This window comes from Leptodactylus fuscus, chromosome 1, assembly GCF_031893055.1.
Source record: "Leptodactylus fuscus isolate aLepFus1 chromosome 1, aLepFus1.hap2, whole genome shotgun sequence".
Taxonomy (NCBI): domain Eukaryota; kingdom Metazoa; phylum Chordata; class Amphibia; order Anura; family Leptodactylidae; genus Leptodactylus; species Leptodactylus fuscus.
The window spans coordinates 1,130,325-1,149,153 of record NC_134265.1 but is presented as its reverse complement, the minus strand read 5'-3'; the positions used below and the strand labels follow the sequence as shown (position 1 = coordinate 1,149,153).

Below are 18,829 nucleotides of genomic sequence, written 5' to 3'. Positions count from 1 at the left end.
GGAGGGGGCACTCTCCTCCTAATATAAGGACAGACTAGATGGAGGGGGCGCTCTACTACTAATATAAGGACAGACTAGATGGAGGGGGCGCTCTACTACTAATATAAGGACAGACTAGATGGAGGGGGCGCTCTCCTCCTAATATAAGGACAGACTAGATGGAGGGGGAGCTCTCCTCCTAATATAAGGACAGACTAGATGGAGGGGGCGCTCTGCTCCTAATATAAGGACAGACTAGATGGAGGGGGCGCTCTCCTCCTAATATAAGGACAGACTAGATGGAGGGGGCGCTCTCCTCCTAATATAAGGACAGACTAGATGGAGGGGGCGCTCTACTACTAATATAAGGACAGACTAGATGGAGGGGGCGCTCTCCTCCTAATATAAGGACAGACTAGATGGAGGGGCCGCTCTCCTCCTAATATAAGGACAGACTAGATGGAGGGGGCACTCTACTACTAATATAAGGACAGACTAGATGGAGGGGGCGCTCTACTACTAATATAAGGACAGACTAGATGGAGGGGGCGCTCTACTACTAATATAAGGACAGACTAGATGGAGGGGGCGCTCTCCTCCTAATATAAGGATAGACTAGATGGAGGGGGCGCTCTGCTCCTAATATAAGGACAGACTAGATGGAGGGGGCGTTCTCCTCCTAATATAAGGACAGACTAGATGGAGGGGGCGTTCTCCTCCTAATATAAGGACAGACTAGATGGAGGGGGCGCTCTACTACTAATATAAGGACAGACTAGATGGAGGGGGCGCTCTCCTCCTAATATAAGGACAGACTAGATGGAGGGGGCGCTCTACTACTAATATAAGGACAGACTAGATGGAGGGGGTGCTCTCCTCCTAATATAAGGACAGACTAGATGGAGGGGGCGCTCTACTACTAATATAAGGACAGACTAGATGGAGGGGGCGCTCTCCTAATAAAAGGACAGACTAGATGGAGGGGGAGCTCTCCTCCTAATGTAAGGACAGACTAGATGGAGGGGGCGCTCTCCTCCTAATATAAGGACAGACTAGATGGAGGGGGCGCTCTACTACTAATATAAGGACAGACTAGATGGAGGGGGCGCTCTCCTAATATAAGGACAGACTAGATGGAGGGGGCGCTCTACTACTAATATAAGGACAGACTAGATGGAGGGGGCGCTCTCCTCCTAATATAAGGGCAGACTAGATGGTGGGGGCGCTCTCCTCCTAATATAAGGACAGACTGGATGGAGGGGGCGCTCTACTACTAATATAAGGACAGACTAGATGGAGGGGGCGCTCTCCTCCTAATATAAGGACAGACTAGATGGAGGGGGCGCTCTCCTCCTAATATAAGGACAGACTAGACAGAGGGGGCGCTCTCCTCCTAATATAAGGACAGACTAGATGGAGGGGGCGCTCTACTACTAATATAAGGACAGACTGGATGGAGGGGGCGCTCTCCTCCTAATATAAGGGCAGACTAGATGGAGGGGGCGCTCTCCTCCTAATATAAGGACAGACTAGATGGAGGGGGCGCTCTACTACTAATATAAGGACAGACTAGATGGAGGGGGCGCTCTCCTCCTAATATAAGGACAGACTAGATGGAGGGGGCGCTCTCCTCCTAATATAAGGACAGACTAGATGGAGGGGGCGCTCTACTACTAATATAAGGACAGACTGGATGGAGGGGGCGCTCTCCTCCTAATATAAGGACAGACTAGATGGAGGGGGCGCTCTCCTCCTAATATAAGGACAGACTAGATGGAGGGGGCGCTCTACTACTAATATAAGGACAGACTAGATGGAGGGGGCGCTCTCCTCCTAATATAAGGACAGACTAGATGGAGGGGGCGCTCTCCTACTAATATAAGGACAGACTAGATGGAGGGGGCGCTCTACTACTAATATAAGGACAGACTAGATGGAGGGGGCGCTCTACTACTAATATAAGGACAGACTAGATGGAGGGGGCGCTCTCCTACTAATATAAGGACAGACTAGATGGAGGGGGCGCTCTACTACTAATATAAGGACAGACTAGATGGAGGGGGCGCTCTACTACTAATATAAGGACAGACTAGATGGAGGGGGCGCTCTCCTCCTAATATAAGGACAGACTAGATGGAGGGGGCGCTCTGCTCCTAATATAAGGACAGACTAGATGGAGGGGGCGCTCTCCTCCTAATATAAGGACAGACTAGATGGAGGGGGCGCTCTCCTCCTAATATAAGGGCAGACTAGATGGAGGGGGCGCTCTCCTCCTAATATAAGGACAGACTAGATGGAGGGGGCGCTCTCCTCCTAATATAAGGACAGACTAGATGGAGGGGGCGCTCTCCTCCTAATATAAGGGCAGACTAGATGGAGGGGGCGCTCTCCTCCTAATATAAGGACAGACTAGATGGAGGGGGCGCTCTACTACTAATATAAGGACAGACTAGATTGAGGGGGCGCTCTCCTAATATAAGGACAGACTAGATGGAGGGGGCACTCTACTACTAATATAAGGACAGACTAGATGGAGGGGGCGTTCTCCTCCTAATATAAGGACAGACTAGATGGAGGGGGCGCTCTGCTCCTAATATAAGGACAGACTAGATGGAGGGGGCGCTCTCCTCCTAATATAAGGACAGACTAGATGGAGGGGGCGCTCTCCTCCTAATATAAGGACAGACTAGATGGAGGGGGCACTCTACTACTAATATAAGGACAGACTAGATGGAGGGGGCGCTCTACTACTAATATAAGGACAGACTAGATGGAGGGGGCGCTCTCCTCCTAATATAAGGACAGACTAGATGGAGGGGGCGCTCTCCTCCTAATATAAGGACAGACTAGATGGAGGGGGCGCTCTACTACTAATATAAGGACAGACTAGATGGAGGGGGCGCTCTACTACTAATATAAGGACAGACTGGATGGAGGGGGCGCTCTCCTCCTAATATAAGGACAGACTAGATGGAGGGGGCGCTCTACTACTAATATAAGGACAGACTAGATGGAGGGGGCGCTCTCCTCCTAATATAAGGACAGACTAGATGGAGGGGGCGCTCTCCTCCTAATATAAGGACAGACTAGATGGAGGGGGCGCTCTATTACTAATATAAGGACAGACTAGATGGAGGGGGCGCTCTCCTCCTAATATAAGGACAGACTAGATGGAGGGGGCGCTCTACTACTAATATAAGGACAGACTAGATGGAGGGGGCGTTCTCCTACTAATATAAGGACAGACTAGATGGAGGGGGCGCTCTACTACTAATATAAGGACAGACTAGATGGAGGGGGCGCTCTCCTCCTAATATAAGGACAGACTAGATGGAGGGGGCGCTCTCCTCCTAATATAAGGGCAGACTAGATGGAGGGGGCGCTCTCCTCCTAATATAAGGACAGACTAGATGGAGGGGGCGCTCTACTACTAATATAAGGACAGACTAGATGGAGGGGGCGCTCTCCTCCTAATATAAGGACAGACTAGATGGAGGGGGCACTCTACTACTAATATAAGGACAGACTAGATGGAGGGGGCGTTCTCCTCCTAATATAAGGACAGACTAGATGGAGGGGGCGCTCTGCTCCTAATATAAGGACAGACTAGATGGAGGGGGCGCTCTCCTCCTAATATAAGGGCAGACTAGATGGAGGGGGCGCTCTCCTCCTAATATAAGGACAGACTAGATGGAGGGGGCGCTCTCCTCCTAATATAAGGACAGACTAGATGGAGGGGGCGCTCTACTACTAATATAAGGACAGACTGGATGGAGGGGGCGCTCTCCTCCTAATATAAGGGCAGACTAGATGGAGGGGGCGCTCTCCTCCTAATATAAGGACAGACTAGATGGAGGGGGCACTCTACTACTAATATAAGGACAGACTAGATGGAGGGGGCACTCTACTACTAATATAAGGACAGACTAGATGGAGGGGGCGCTCTACTACTAATATAAGGACAGACTAGATGGAGGGGGCGCTCTCCTCCTAATATAAGGACAGACTAGATGGAGGGGGCGCTCTACTACTAATATAAGGACAGACTGGATGGAGGGGGCGCTCTCCTCCTAATATAAGGGCAGACTAGATGGAGGGGGCGCTCTCCTCCTAATATAAGGACAGACTAGATGGAGGGGGCACTCTACTACTAATATAAGGACAGACTAGATGGAGGGGGCGCTCTACTACTAATATAAGGACAGACTAGATGGAGGGGGCGCTCTCCTCCTAATATAAGGACAGACTAGATGGAGGGAGCGCTCTCCTCCTAATTTAAGGACAGACTAGGTGGAGGGGGCGCTCTACTACTAATATAAGGACAGACTAGATGGAGGGGGCGCTCTCCTCCTAATATAAGGACAGAGTAGATGGAGGGGCTTTCTCCTCCTAATATAAGGACAGACTAGATGGAGGGGGCGCTCTCCTCCTAATATAAGGACAGACTAGATGGAGGGAGCGCTCTCCTCCTAATTTAAGGACAGACTAGGTGGAGGGGGCACTCTACTACTAATATAAGGACAGACTAGATGGAGGGGGCACTCTACTACTAATATAAGGACAGACTAGATGGAGGGGGCGCTCTCCTCCTAATATAAGGACAGACTAGATGGAGGGGGCACTCTACTACTAATATAAGGACAGACTAGATGGAGGGGGCGCTCTCCTCCTAATATAAGGACAGACTAGATGGAGGGGGCGCTCTCCTCCTAATATAAGGACAGACTAGATGGAGGGGGCGCTCTCCTCCTAATATAAGGACAGACTAGATGGAGGGGGCGCTCTCCTAATATTAGGACAGACTAGATGGAGGGGGCGCTCTCCTCCTAATATAAGGACAGACTAGATGGAGGGGGAGCTCTCCTCCTAATATAAGGACAGACTAGATGGAGGGGGCACTCTACTACTAATATAAGGACAGACTAGATGGAGGGGGCGCTCTACTACTAATATAAGGACAGACTAGATGGAGGGGGCGCTCTCCTCCTAATATAAGGACAGACTAGATGGAGGGGGCGCTCTACTACTAATATAAGGACAGACTGGATGGAGGGGGCGCTCTCCTCCTAATATAAGGGCAGACTAGATGGAGGGGGCGCTCTCCTCCTAATATAAGGACAGACTAGATGGAGGGGGCACTCTACTACTAATATAAGGACAGACTAGATGGAGGGGGCGCTCTACTACTAATATAAGGACAGACTAGATGGAGGGGGCGCTCTCCTCCTAATATAAGGACAGACTAGATGGAGGGAGCGCTCTCCTCCTAATTTAAGGACAGACTAGGTGGAGGGGGCGCTCTACTACTAATATAAGGACAGACTAGATGGAGGGGGCGCTCTCCTCCTAATATAAGGACAGAGTAGATGGAGGGGCTTTCTCCTCCTAATATAAGGACAGACTAGATGGAGGGGGCGCTCTCCTCCTAATATAAGGACAGACTAGATGGAGGGAGCGCTCTCCTCCTAATTTAAGGACAGACTAGGTGGAGGGGGCACTCTACTACTAATATAAGGACAGACTAGATGGAGGGGGCACTCTACTACTAATATAAGGACAGACTAGATGGAGGGGGCGCTCTCCTCCTAATATAAGGACAGACTAGATGGAGGGGGCACTCTACTACTAATATAAGGACAGACTAGATGGAGGGGGCGCTCTCCTCCTAATATAAGGACAGACTAGATGGAGGGGGCGCTCTCCTCCTAATATAAGGACAGACTAGATGGAGGGGGCGCTCTACTACTAATATAAGGACAGACTAGATGGAGGGGGCGCTCTCCTCCTAATATAAGGACAGACTAGATGGAGAGGGCGCTCTCCTCCTAATATAAGTACAGACTAGATGGAGGGGGCGCTCTCCTCCTAATATAAGGACAGACTAGATGGAGGTGGCGCTCTCCTCCTAATATAAGGACAGACTAGATGGAGGGGGCGCTCTATTACTAATATAAGGACAGACTAGATGGAGGGGGCGCTCTCCTCCTAATATAAGGACAGACTAGATGGAGGGGGCGCTCTCCTCCTAATATAAGGACAGACTAGATGGAGGGGGCGCTCTCCTCCTAATATAAGGACAGACTAGATGGAGGGGGCGCTCTCCTCCTAATATAAGGACAGACTAGATGGAGAGGGCGCTCTCCTCCTAATATAAGGACAGACTAGATGGAGAGGGCGCTCTCCTCCTAATATAAGTACAGACTAGATGGAGGGGGCGCTCTCCTCCTAATATAAGGACAGACTAGATGGAGGTGGCGCTCTCCTCCTAATATAAGGACAGACTAGATGGAGGGGGCGCTCTATTACTAATATAAGGACAGACTAGATGGAGGGGGCGCTCTCCTCCTAATATAAGGACAGACTAGATGGAGGGGGCGCTCTCCTCCTAATATAAGGACAGACTAGATGGAGGGGGCGCTCTCCTCCTAATATAAGGACAGACTAGATGGAGGGGGCGCTCTCCTCCTAATATAAGGACAGACTAGATGGAGGGGGCGCTCTCCTCCTAATATAAGGACAGACTAGATGGAGGGGGCGCTCTCCTCCTAATATAAGGACAGACTAGACCTCTGATGTTTCTTCCGTTGGGGACAGTCTGTCACCCTTTGTTAGTACGGTGTATGGTGAATGTTGGGGTTCACGCTGCGCTCCCCTCTTCTCTCTGTAGGATCTGTTCCTGGCCCGGCCCGGGGGCGTCTTCTCTATACTGGATGAGCAGACTTCATTTCCTCAGGTGAGTCCTCCACCTTGTGTCCTTGTGCCCCCTCCCCCGGGACCCCCAGACATTACTTAGGTGGGCGAGTCCTCCGTCCTTCTGCCCATCTTTCCCCTGTCGTCACATGTGGCCGTGGTTTTAGCTGGGCGGAGCTTAGTGGTCACATGCTTGGTGACATCACGTCCCTGTGTTTAGCTGATGATGTCACTCCTTATGTTTAGGCTTCTGATGCGTCCTTTGTGGAGAAGCTCAGCGCTGGATGTCACACGAATCCGTATTATGAGAGAATGCGAGGAAAAGATCTGGGGTTCACCATTCATCACTATGCTGGGAAGGTAATGACCCTCACGGGGCTAGCTCCAACCCCTTAATGACCCTCACAGGGCTAGCTCCAACCCCTTAATGACCCTCACAGGACTAGCTCCAACCCCTTAATGACCCTCACAGGACTAGCTCCAACCCCTTAATGAACCTCACGGGGCTAGCTCCACCCCCTTAATGACCCTCACAGGGCTAGCTCCACCCCCTTAATGACCCTCACAGGACTAGCTCCAACCCCTTAATGACCCTCACAGGGCTAGCTCCACCCCCTTAATGACCCTCACCGGGCTAGCTCCACCAACTTAATGACCCTCACAGGGCTAGCTCTACCCCCTTAATGACCCTCACAGGACTAGCTCCACCCCCTTAATGACCCTCACGGGGCTAGCTCCACCCCCTTAATGACCCTCACAGGACTACCTCCACCCCCTTAATGACCCTCACCGGGCTAGCTCCACCCCCTTAATGACCCTCACGGGGCTAGCTCCACCCCCTTAATGACCCTCTCAGGTCTAGCTCCACCCCCTTAATGAACTTTTCATGGATAGCCCCACCCCCTTAATGACCCTGTTGGGACTAGCTCCACCCCCTTAACCCTCTCATGGCTAGCTCCACCCCCTTAACTCTCTCATGGCTAGCTCCACCCCCTTATTGACCCTCTCATGGCTAGCTCCACCCCCTGTTGCTCCTCTGTATTGCTGACTCCATAGGTCCTGTTGCTCCTCTGTATTGAGGACTCCATAGATCCTGTTGCTCCTCTGGATTGCTGACTCCATAGGTCCTGTTGCTCCTCTGGATTGCTGACTCCATAGGTCCTGTTGCTCCTCTGGATTGCTGACTCCATAGGTCCTGTTGCTCCTCTGTATTGCTGACTCCATAGGTCCTGTTGCTCCTCTGGATTGCTGACTCCATAGGTCCTGTTGCTCCTCTGGATTGCTGACTCCATAGGTCCTGTTGCTCCTCTGGATTGCTGACTCCATAGGTCCTGTTACTCCTCTGGATTGCTGACTCCATAGGTCCTGTTGCTCCTCTGTATTGCTGACTCCATAGGTCCTGTTGCTCCTCTGGATTGCTGACTCCATAGGTCCTGTTGCTCCTCTGGATTGCTGACTCCATAGGTCCTGTTACTCCTCTGGATTGCTGACTCCATAGGTCCTGTTGCTCCTCTGTATTGCTGACTCCATAGGTCCTGTTGCTCCTCTGGATTGCTGGCTCCATAGGTCCTGTTGCTCCTCTGTATTGCTGACTCCATAGGTCCTGTTGCTCCTCTGTATTGCTGACTCCATAGGTCCTGTTGCTCCTCTGTATTGAGGACTCCATAGGTCCTGTTGCTCCTCTGGATTGCTGACTCCATAGGTCCTGTTGCTCCTCTGTATTGCTGACTCCATAGGTCCTGTTGCTCCTCTGTATTGCTGACTCCATAGGTCCTGTTGCTCCTCTGGATTGCTGACTCCATAGGTCCTGTTGCTCCTCTGGATTGCTGACTCCATAGGTCCTGTTGCTCCTCTGGATTGCTGACTCCATAGGTCCTGTTGCTCCTCTGTATTGCTGACTCCATAGGTCCTGTTGCTCCTCTGGATTGCTGACTCCATAGGTCCTGTTGCTCCTCTGTATTGCTGACTCCATAGGTCCTGTTGCTCCTCTGGATTGCTGATTCCATAGGTCCTGTTGCTCCTCTGTATTGCTGACTCCATAGGTCCTGTTGCTCCTCTGGATTGCTGACTCCATAGGTCCTGTTGCTCCTCTGGATTGCTGACTCCATAGGTCCTGTTGCTCCTCTGGATTGCTGACTCCATAGGTCCTGTTGCTCCTCTGGATTGCTGACTCCATAGGTCCTGTTGCTCCTCTGGATTGCTGACTCCATAGGTCCTGTTGCTCCTCTGGATTGCTGACTCCATAGGTCCTGTTGCTCCTCTGGATTGCTGACTCCATAGGTCCTGTTGCTCCCCTGTATTGCTGACTCCATAGGTCCTGTTGCTCCTCTGGATTGCTGACTCCATAGGTCCTGTTGCTCCTCTGGATTGCTGACTCCATAGGTCCTGTTGCTCCTCTGTATTGCTGACTCCATAGGTCCTGTTGCTCCTCTGGATTGCTGACTCCATAGGTCCTGTTGCTCCTCTGTATTGCTGACTCCATAGGTCCTGTTGCTCCTCTGGATTGCTGATTCCATAGGTCCTGTTGCTCCTCTGGATTGCTGACTCCATAGGTCCTGTTGCTCCTCTGTATTGCTGACTCCATAGGTCCTGTTGCTCCCCTGTATTGCTGACTCCATAGGTCCTGTTGCTCCCCTGTATTGCTGACTCCATAGGTCCTGTTGCTCCTCTGGATTACTGACTCCATAGGTCCTGTTGCTCCTCTGTATTGCTGACTCCATAGGTCCTGTTGCTCCTCTGTATTGAGGACTCCATAGGTCCTGTTGCTCCTCTGGATTGCTGACTCCATAGGTCCTGTTGCTCCTCTGTATTGAGGACTCCATAGGTCCTGTTGCTCCTCTGGATTGCTGACTCCATAGGTCCTGTTGCTCCTCTGTATTGAGGACTCCATAGATCCTGTTGCTCCTCTGTATTGAGGACTCCATAGGTCCTGTTGCTCCTCTGTATTGCTGACTCCATAGGTCCTGTTGCTCCTCTGTATTGCTGACTCCATAGATCCTGTTGCTCCTCTGTATTGAGGACTCCATAGGTCCTGTTGCTCCTCTGGATTGCTGACCCCATAGGTCCTGTTGCTCCTCTGGATTGCTGACCCCATAGGTCCTGTTGCTCCTCTGGATTGCTGACTCCATAGGTCCTGTTGCTCCTCTGTATTGCTGACTCCATAGGTCCTGTTGCTCCTCTGTATTGCTGACCCCATAGGTCCTGTTGCTCCTCTGTATTGCTGACTCCATAGGTCCTGTTGCTCCTCTGTATTGCTGACTCCATAGGTCCTGTTGCTCCTCTGTATTGCTGACTCCATAGGTCCTGTTGCTCCTCTGTATTGCTGACTCCATAGGTCCTGTTGCTCCTCTGGATTGCTGACTCCATAGGTCCTGTTGCTCCTCTGGATTGCTGACTCCATAGGTCCTGTTGCTCCTCTGGATTGCTGACTCCATAGGTCCTGTTGCTCCTCTGGATTGCTGACTCCATAGGTCCTGTTGCTCCTCTGGATTGCTGACTTCATAGGTCCTGTTGCTCCTCTGGATTGCTGACTCCATAGGTCCTGTTGCTCCTCTGGATTGCTGACTCCATAGGTCCTGTTGCTCCTCTGGATTGCTGACTCCATAGGTCCTGTTGCTCCTCTGGATTGCTGACTCCATAGGTCCTGTTGCTCCTCTGGATTGCTGACTCCATAGGTCCTGTTGCTCCTCTGGATTGCTGACTCCATAGGTCCTGTTGCTCCTCTGTATTGCTGACTCCATAGGTCCTGTTGCTCCTCTGGATTGCTGACTCCATAGGTCCTTTTGCTCCTCTGGATTGCTGACTCCATAGGTCCTGTTGCTCCTCTGGATTGCTGACTCCATAGGTCCTGTTGCTCCTCTGTATTGCTGACTCCATAGGTCCTGTTGCTCCTCTGTATTGAGGACTCCATAGGTTCTGTTGTTCCTCTGGATTGCTGGCTCCATAGGTCCTGTTGCTCCTCTGTATTGAGGACTCCATAGGTCCTGTTGCTCCTCTGGATTGCTGACTCCATAGGTCCTGTTGCTCCTCTGGATTGCTGATTCCATAGGTCCTGTTGCTCCTCTGGATTGCTGACTCCATAGGTCCTGTTGTTCCTCCTCTCTCAGGTGCAGTACACGGCGGTCGGGTTCTTGGAGAAGAACAGGGACACGATTCCGATGAACATCCAGAACCTGTTCATAAATAGTGAGACCTCATTACTGAGCCTGCTCTTCTCAGGTGGGTTGTCGCTGATGAGATGATTGTGGTGGGGGTCCAGGGGAGGTGTCCTCAATAACCCCACCTCTCTATAATAATCGTAGATCTTGTGTTTTCTCAGCCAGCATCTCAAGGACGGGAACCTTAATGCCTTCACAAAAGGAAAAGGTAAGTGACCGTATACTGTGCTCCACCCCACTACTCCCCATGTTCATACTGCTCCATCATCCCCTGTATGGAGAACAAGGTTATCCTGATATTTGGAGATATTGGCCCAAATATTGACCCTGTGACCCCATTGACTGGTGAACCATTACTGTGAACCCCCTTCATTGTCCGATGCCCTCGCACATGACCTCCCCATAGTGAAGCATCTCAGTAACTCTGTTGTGTGTCTGGTTTTTAGGTTCAGATTACGCAGGATAAAGCTTCTGCTCGTAAGATGTCTGTTGGCGCACAGTTTCGGGTATGATGATCTCCACTGTGACTGTGGAGGTTCTCCTTGATATGTGGGTGGTGAGGAGCTGTGGCTGTGGAGGTTCTCCTTGATATGTGGGTGGTGAGGAGCTGTGGCTGTGGAGGTTCTCCTTGATGTGTGGGTGGTGGTGAGGAGCTGTGGCTGTGGAGGTTCTCCTTGATATGTGAGTGGTGAGGAGTTGTGGCTGTGGAGGTTCTCCTTGATATGTGAGTGGTGAGGAGTTGTGGCTGTGGAGGTTCTCCTTGATATGTGGATGTTGAGGAGCTGTGACTGTGGAGGTTCTCCTTGATATGTGGGTGGTGAGGAGCTGTGGCTGTGGAGGTTCTCCTTGATATGTGAGTGGTGAGGAGTTGTGGCTGTGGAGGTTCTCCTTGATATGTGGGTGGTGAGGAGCTGTGGCTGTGGAGGTTCTCCTTGATGTGTGGGTGGTGGTGAGGAGCTGTGGCTGTGGAGGTTCTCCTTGATGTGTGGGTGGTGGTGAGGAGTTGTGGCTGTGGAGGTTCTCCTTGATATGTGAGTGGTGAGGAGTTGTGGCTGTGGAGGTTCTCCTTGATATGTGGGTGGTGAGGAGCTGTGGCTGTGGAGGTTCTCCTTGATATGTGAGTGGTGAGGAGTTGTGGCTGTGGAGGTTCTCCTTGATATGTGGGTGGTGAGGAGCTGTGGCTGTGGAGGTTCTCCTTGATGTGTGGGTGGTGGTGAGGAGCTGTGGCTGTGGAGGTTCTCCTTGATGTGTGGGTGGTGGTGAGGAGCTGTGACTGTGGAGGTTCTCCTTGATATGTGGGTGGTGAGGAGCTGTGGCTGTGGAGGTTCTCCTTGATATGTGGGTGGTGAGGAGCTGTGGCTGTGGAGGTTCTCCTTGATATGTGGATGGTGAGGAGCTGTGGCTGTGGAGGTTCTCCTTGATATGTGAGTGGTGAGGAGTTGTGGCTGTGGAGGTTCTCCTTGATATGTGAGTGGTGAGGAGTTGTGGCTGTGGAGGTTCTCCTTGATATGTGGATGGTGAGGAGCTGTGACTGTGGAGGTTCTCCTTGATATGTGGGTGGTGAGGAGCTGTGGCTGTGGAGGTTCTCCTTGATATGTGGATGGTGAGGAGCTGTGGCTGTGGAGGTTCTCCTTGATATGTGAGTGGTGAGGAGTTGTGGCTGTGGAGGTTCTCCTTGATATGTGGGTGGTGAGGAGCTGTGGCTGTGGAGGTTCTCCTTGATGTGTGGGTGGTGGTGAGGAGCTGTGGCTGTGGAGGTTCTCCTTGATGTGTGGGTGGTGGTGAGGAGCTGTGACTGTGGAGGTTCTCCTTGATATGTGGATGGTGAGGAGCTGTGGCTGTGGAGGTTCTCCTTGATATGTGGGTGGTGAGGAGCTGTGGCTGTGGAGGTTCTCCTTGATATGTGGGTGGTGAGGAGCTGTGGCTGTGGAGGTTCTCCTTGATATGTGGATGGTGAGGAGCTGTGGCTGTGGAGGTTCTCCTTGGTGTGTGAGTGGTGTTGAGGAGCTGTGGCTGTGGAGGTTCTCCTTGATGTGTGGGTGGTGGTGAGGAGCTGTGACTGTGGAGGTTCTCCTTGATATGTGGATGGTGAGGAGCTGTGACTGTGGAGGTTCTCCTTGATATGTGGATGGTGAGGAGCTGTGGCTGTGGAGGTTCTCCTTGATGTGTGAGTGGTGTTGAGGAGCTGTGGCTGTGGAGGTTCTCCTTGATGTGTGAGTGGTGGTGAGGAGCTGTGACTGTGGAGGTTCTCCTTGATATGTGGATGGTGGTGAGGAGCTGTGGCTGTGGAGGTTCTCCTTGATGTGTGAGTGGTGGTGAGGAGCTGTGACTGTGGAGGTTCTCCTTGATATGTGGATGGTGGTGAGGAGCTGTGGCTGTGGAGGTTCTCCTTGATATGTGGATGGTGGTGAGGAGCTGTGGCTGTGGAGGTTCTCCTTGATGTGTGAGTGGTGGTGAGGAGCTGTGACTGTGGAGGTTCTCCTTGATATGTGAGTGGTGAGGAGTTGTGGCTGTGGAGGTTCTCCTTGATATGTTAGTGATGGTGAGGAGCTGTGGCTGTGGAGGTTCTCCTTGATATATGGATGGTGAGGAGCTGTGGCTGTGGAGGTTCTCCTTGATATGTGAGTGGTGAGGAGCTGTGGCTGTGGAGGTTCTCCTTGATATGTGGATGGTGAGGAGCTGTGGCTGTGGAGGTTCTCCTTGATATGTGAGTGGTGAGAAGCTGTGGCTGTGGAGGTTCTCCTTGATATGTGAGTGGTGAGGAGTTGTGGCTGTGGAGGTTCTCCTTGATATGTGGATGGTGGTGAGGAGCTGTGGCTGTGGGGGTTCTCCTTGATGTGGTTGATGGACATTGGTGAGGAGCTGTGGTTGATGGACATTGGTGAGGAGCTGTGGCTGTGGAGGTTCTCCTTGATGTGGTCGATGGACATTGGTGAGGAATGTTAATATGGGGCCATCTTGTCTTGTTGACACTGAGGTCTTTTATGGTGTTCTGACTGTGACTTTTGTGATGGCAGCGGTCACTTGGCGTTCTCATGGAGAAGTTGTATGCCGCTAGCCCCCACTTTATCCGCTGCATTAAACCCAACCGTGAGAAGCAGCCGGGGGTTTTCCAGTGTACTGAAGTGCTGAACCAGGTGAGGAGCATTGTGGGAATTGTCAGCATGTGGGCAGGATGTGACGTGGGCCCCCACTAATTTTCAGGACTCAATTTGTCTCATCCTCCAGCTGCGTTACAATGGTCTGATGGAGACGCTTCGGATCCGCAGGGATGGCTTCTCGTGGAGACCTTCCTTCCAGGACTTCATTGGGCAGTAAGTCTTATCTCCACCTATAGACCATTGGAGGTGTCTGTGCCATGTCACTGGTGTGTGCAGCTCTGTGAAAAAAAAAAAAGAAAAAAAAAAGTGGAGCTGTCATGACCTGCGTATTCCAGGGGGCGCTATGTCTCAGTATCTAGTACATAGGAAGTTTCCGTTTCCACAGTATGATCTCTTGGTGTGAGCCCACCACATAGGGCCGTCCTGTACACAATATGGTCTCTTGGTATTGGCCCACCACATAGGGCCGTCCTGTACACAATATGGTCTCTTGGTATTGGCCCACCACATGATTGTGTCCTGTACACAATATGGTCTCTTGGTGTTGGCCCACCACATGGCGCCGTCCTGCACACAATATGGTCTCTTGGTGTTGGCCCACCACATGGCGCTGTCCTGCACACAATATGATCTCTTGGTATTGGCCCACCACATAGGTACATCGTGTACACAATATGGTCTCTTGGTGTTGGCCCACCACATAGGTCCGTCCTGTACACAATATGGTCTCTTGGTGTGAGCCTACCACATGGCGCTGTCCTGCACACAATATGGTCTCTTAGTGTTGGCCCACCACATGGCGCTCTCCTGCACACAATATGGTCTCTTAGTGTTGACCCACCGCATGGCCCTGTCCTGCACGCAATATGGTCTCTTGGTGTTGGCCCACCACATGGCGCTGTCCTGCACACAATATGATCTCTTGGTATTGGCCCACCACATGGCGCCGTCCTGCACACAATATGATCTCTTGGTATTGGCCCACCACATGGCGCCGTCCTGCACACAATATGATCTCTTGGTATTGGCCCACCACATGGCGCCGTCCTGCACACAATATGGTCTCTTGGTGTTGGCCCACCACATAGGTCCATCGTGTACACAATATGGTCTCTTAGTGTTGGCCCACCACATAGGTCCGTCCTGTACACAATATGGTCTCTTGGTGTGAGCCCACCACATGGCGCTGTCCTGCACACAATATGGTGTCTTGGTGTTGGCCCACCACATGGCGCTGTCCTGCACACAATATGATCTCTTGGTGTTGGCCCACCACATGGCCCTGTCCTGCACACAATATGATCTCTTGGTGTTGGCCCACCACATGGCCCTGTCCTGCACACAATATGGGCTCTTGGTGGTGGTCCACCACATAGGTCCATCCTGCACACAATATGGTCTCTTGGTATTGGCCCACCACATGGCGCCGTCCTGCACATAATATGGTCTCTTGGTATTGGCCCACCATATGGCGCCGTCCTGCACACAATATGGTCTCTTTGTGTTGGCCCACTACATGGCGCTGTCCTGCACACAATATGGTCTCTTGGTGTTGGCCCATCACATGGCGCTGTCCTGCACACAATATGGTCTCTTGGTGTTGGCCCACTACATGGCGCTGTCCTGCACACAATATGGTCTCTTAGTATTGGCCCACCACATGATTGTGTCCTGTACACAATATGGTCCCTTGGTGTTGGCCCACTACATGGCGTTGTCCTGCACACAATATGGTCTCTTGGTGTTGGCCCACCACATGGCGCCGTCCTGCACACAATATGGTCTCTTGGTGTTGGCCCACCACATGGCGCCGTCCTGCACACAATATGGTCTCTTGGTGTTGGCCCACCACATGGCGCTGTCCTGCACACAATATGGTCTCTTGGTGTTGGCCCACCACATGGCGCTGTCCTGCACACAATATGGTCTCTTGGTGTTGGCCCACCACATGATTGTGTCCTGTCCACATTCCAGGAGTTTGGATCTCCCTGAAGGGTCCACATCCCTATAAATCCCTTTGATCATTCCATGTGTGTACAAGTCACTGACCGCACAGTCGTAGATTCTCTGCTGACAAGGCTGTAGAGCCGACTATGACAAGTTCATGTGCTCTACCAGACTCGGCAACTCTCCCGCAATCTCTGAGAGGTTCCTGAAAACCATGTGACCCCCTGGACTCTGGCGAGTAGTCAAACCTCCCAGCACATCCAGTGCCCACACAGAAGAATGGGGTGTCTTCTCCTTCATGTGTCATTCTCCCTGACCCAAATGTTGGCAGTATGTGATGACCACTGAGGTCAGAGCCTTGTACATGGTCATGTGATCTGCACTGGGGTCACGATGCGTGTTCACCATAAACCTGTCTACACGCTCATGGGATAGGTTGGTTATCAGTTTGTCCGGCACATGAGCGCCTCCTCCTGGCTGGATGATATCATAGTGTCCTTCATTCTACTCTGCAGGTTTGGGATTCTACTCCTCACCCCTGATGTACCGGTGACCAGAGACAGGTGAGTGGACAGTCGGCCATTGTTGTTGAGCTGCAGTGTCTGCGCTCTCATATACCTGCTCTGCCGGTATATACACAGTATATGTAATGACTATTCCCTCCTCTCCCCCAGTTGTATACAGATCCTGCAGAGGGCGCAGCTGAGCGGCTGGCAGTGCGGGTAAGTACTCTGGCCGGATTCCCATTCATAGCTGACCTCGTTTGTTCACACGTCTTCCTCTAACCCAACAGAACATCGCGGCTTTTCTTCAAATATTGGCACCAGGATGAGATGACGCAGAACCTACTGAGGCTGCGGGACGCCGCTGTCGCCATCCAGAAGCGTAAGTAGCGCAGTCTGTACTCCGCTAACCCCTGCTGGTCACAGATAATGGCCTACAACTGGACTGTTCTTTGGTTCTGTGTTACCATTGTCACCATCATCATCATTTCCGGTCTATCGTCCAATGTTCTGATGCTCCAGTCCTGGGTCATCATAGTCATCTGTGGTTAGTGCCAGGGAAGCGACAACATCGGCAGTTTATACCCCTGGACATCACTGCAGATATCTGGTTTTAGTCCTGGGTCGTTGTCTGTCCTTTTGGTCATTATCATCTCTCTATTGTCCCACATCACCATTGTTTGTCCATAGTCCACAGTCATTGTGGTCGTTGTCATCTCTCCTCGCTCCTTGTCGGCAGTCTGTCGTCCTGGCTCCTCGTCGGCAGTCTGTCGTCCTGGCTCCTTGTCGGCAGTCTGTCGTCCTGGCTCCTTGTCGGCAGTCTGTCGTCCTGGCTCACTGTCGGCAGTCTGTCGTCCTGGCTCACTGTCGGCAGTCTGTCGTCCTGGCTCCTTGTCGGCAGTCTGTCGTCCTGGCTCCTTGTCGGCAGTCTGTCGTCCTGGCTCACTGTCGGCAGTCTGTCGTCCTGGCTCACTGTCGGCAGTCTGTCGTCCTGGCTCGCTGTCTGCAGTCTGTCGTCCTGGCTCGCTGTCGGCAGTCTGTCGTCCTGGCTCGCTGTCGGCAGTCTGTCGTCCTGGCTCGCTGTCGGCAGTCTGTCGTCCTGGCTCGCTGTCGGCAGTCTGTCGTCCTGGCTCGCTGTCGGCAGTCTGTCGTCCTGGCTCGCTGTCGGCAGTCTGTCGTCCTGGCTCACTGTCGTCCTGGCTCCTCGTCGGCAGTCTGTCGTCCTGGCTCCTCGTCGGCAGTCTGTCGTCCTGGCTCCTCGTCGGCAGTCTGTCGTCCTGGCTCCTCGTCGGCAGTCTGTCGTCCTGGCTCCTCGTCGGCAGTCTCGTCCTGGCTCCTCGTCGGCAGTCTCGTCCTGGCTCCTCGTCGGCAGTCTCGTCCTGGCTCCTCGTCGGCAGTCTCGTCCTGGCTCCTCGTCGGCAGTCTGTCGTCCTGGCTCCTCGTCGGCAGTCTGTCGTCCTGGCTCGCTGTCGGCAGTCTGTCGTCCTGGCTCGCTGTCGGCAGTCTGTCGTCCTGGCTCGCTGTCGGCAGTCTGTCGTCCTGGCTCGCTGTCGGCAGTCTGTCGTCCTGGCTCGCTGTCGGCAGTCTTTCGTCCTGGCTCGCTGTCGGCAGTCTGTCGTCCTGGCTCGATGTCGGCAGTCTGTCGTCCTGGCTCGCTGTCGGCAGTCTGTCGTCCTGGCTCGCTGTCGGCAGTCTGTCGTCCTGGCTCGCTGTCGGCAGTCTGTCGTCCTGGCTCGCTGTCGGCAGTCTGTCGTCCTGGCTCGCTGTCGGCAGTCTGTCGTCCTGGCTCGCTGTCGGCAGTCTGTCGTCCTGGCTCGCTGTCGGCAGTCTGTCGTCCTGGCTCGCTGTCGGCAGTTTGTCGTCCTGGCTCGCTGTCGGCAGCCTGTCGTCCTGGCTCGCTGTCGGCAGTCTGTCGTCCTGGCTCGCTGTCGGCAGCCTGTCGTCCTGGCTCGCTGTCGGCAGCCTGTCGTCCTGGCTCGCTGTCGGCAGTCTGTCGTCCTGGCTCGCTGTCGGCAGTCTGTCGTCCTGGCTCGCTGTCGGCAGTCTGTCGTCCTGGCCCCTCGTCGGCAGTCTGTCGTCCTGGCTCCTCGTCGGCAGTCTGTCGTCCTGGCCCCTCGTCGGCAGTCTGTCGTCCTGGCTCCTCGTCGGCAGTCTGTCGTCCTGGCTCCTCGTCGGCAGTCTGTCGTCCTGGCTCCTCGTCGGCAGTCTGTCGTCCTGGCTCCTCGTCGGCAGTCTGTCGTCCTGGCTCCTCGTCGGCAGTCTGTCGTCCTGGCTCCTCGTCGGCAGTCTGTCGTCCTGGCTCCTCGTCGGCAGTCTGTCGTCCTGGCTCCTCGTCGGCAGTCTGTCGTCCTGGCTCCTCGTCGGCAGTCTGTCGTCCTGGCTCCTCGTCGGCAGTCTGTCGTCCTGGCTCCTCGTCGGCAGTCTGTCGTCCTGGCTCCTCGTCGGCAGTCTG

At 53.0% G+C, this 18,829-nt stretch overlaps 1 protein-coding gene across 1 annotated transcript in view; it reads left to right on the top strand.

The window, feature by feature from the left end:
- The window catches only part of LOC142190425 (myosin-IIIb-like), an 82,590-nt gene that overhangs the window by 53,244 nt on the left and 10,517 nt on the right, over positions 1-18,829 (top strand). The window contains exons 4-13 of the mRNA XM_075262295.1: positions 6,647-6,712; positions 6,916-7,029; positions 10,776-10,887; positions 10,988-11,034; positions 11,273-11,332; positions 13,844-13,963; positions 14,055-14,140; positions 16,390-16,437; positions 16,549-16,596; positions 16,668-16,759. Coding sequence (XP_075118396.1) covers positions 6,647-6,712; positions 6,916-7,029; positions 10,776-10,887; positions 10,988-11,034; positions 11,273-11,332; positions 13,844-13,963; positions 14,055-14,140; positions 16,390-16,437; positions 16,549-16,596; positions 16,668-16,759 — 793 coding nt within the window. The remainder of the gene's footprint in view (positions 1-6,646; positions 6,713-6,915; positions 7,030-10,775; positions 10,888-10,987; positions 11,035-11,272; positions 11,333-13,843; positions 13,964-14,054; positions 14,141-16,389; positions 16,438-16,548; positions 16,597-16,667; positions 16,760-18,829) is intronic.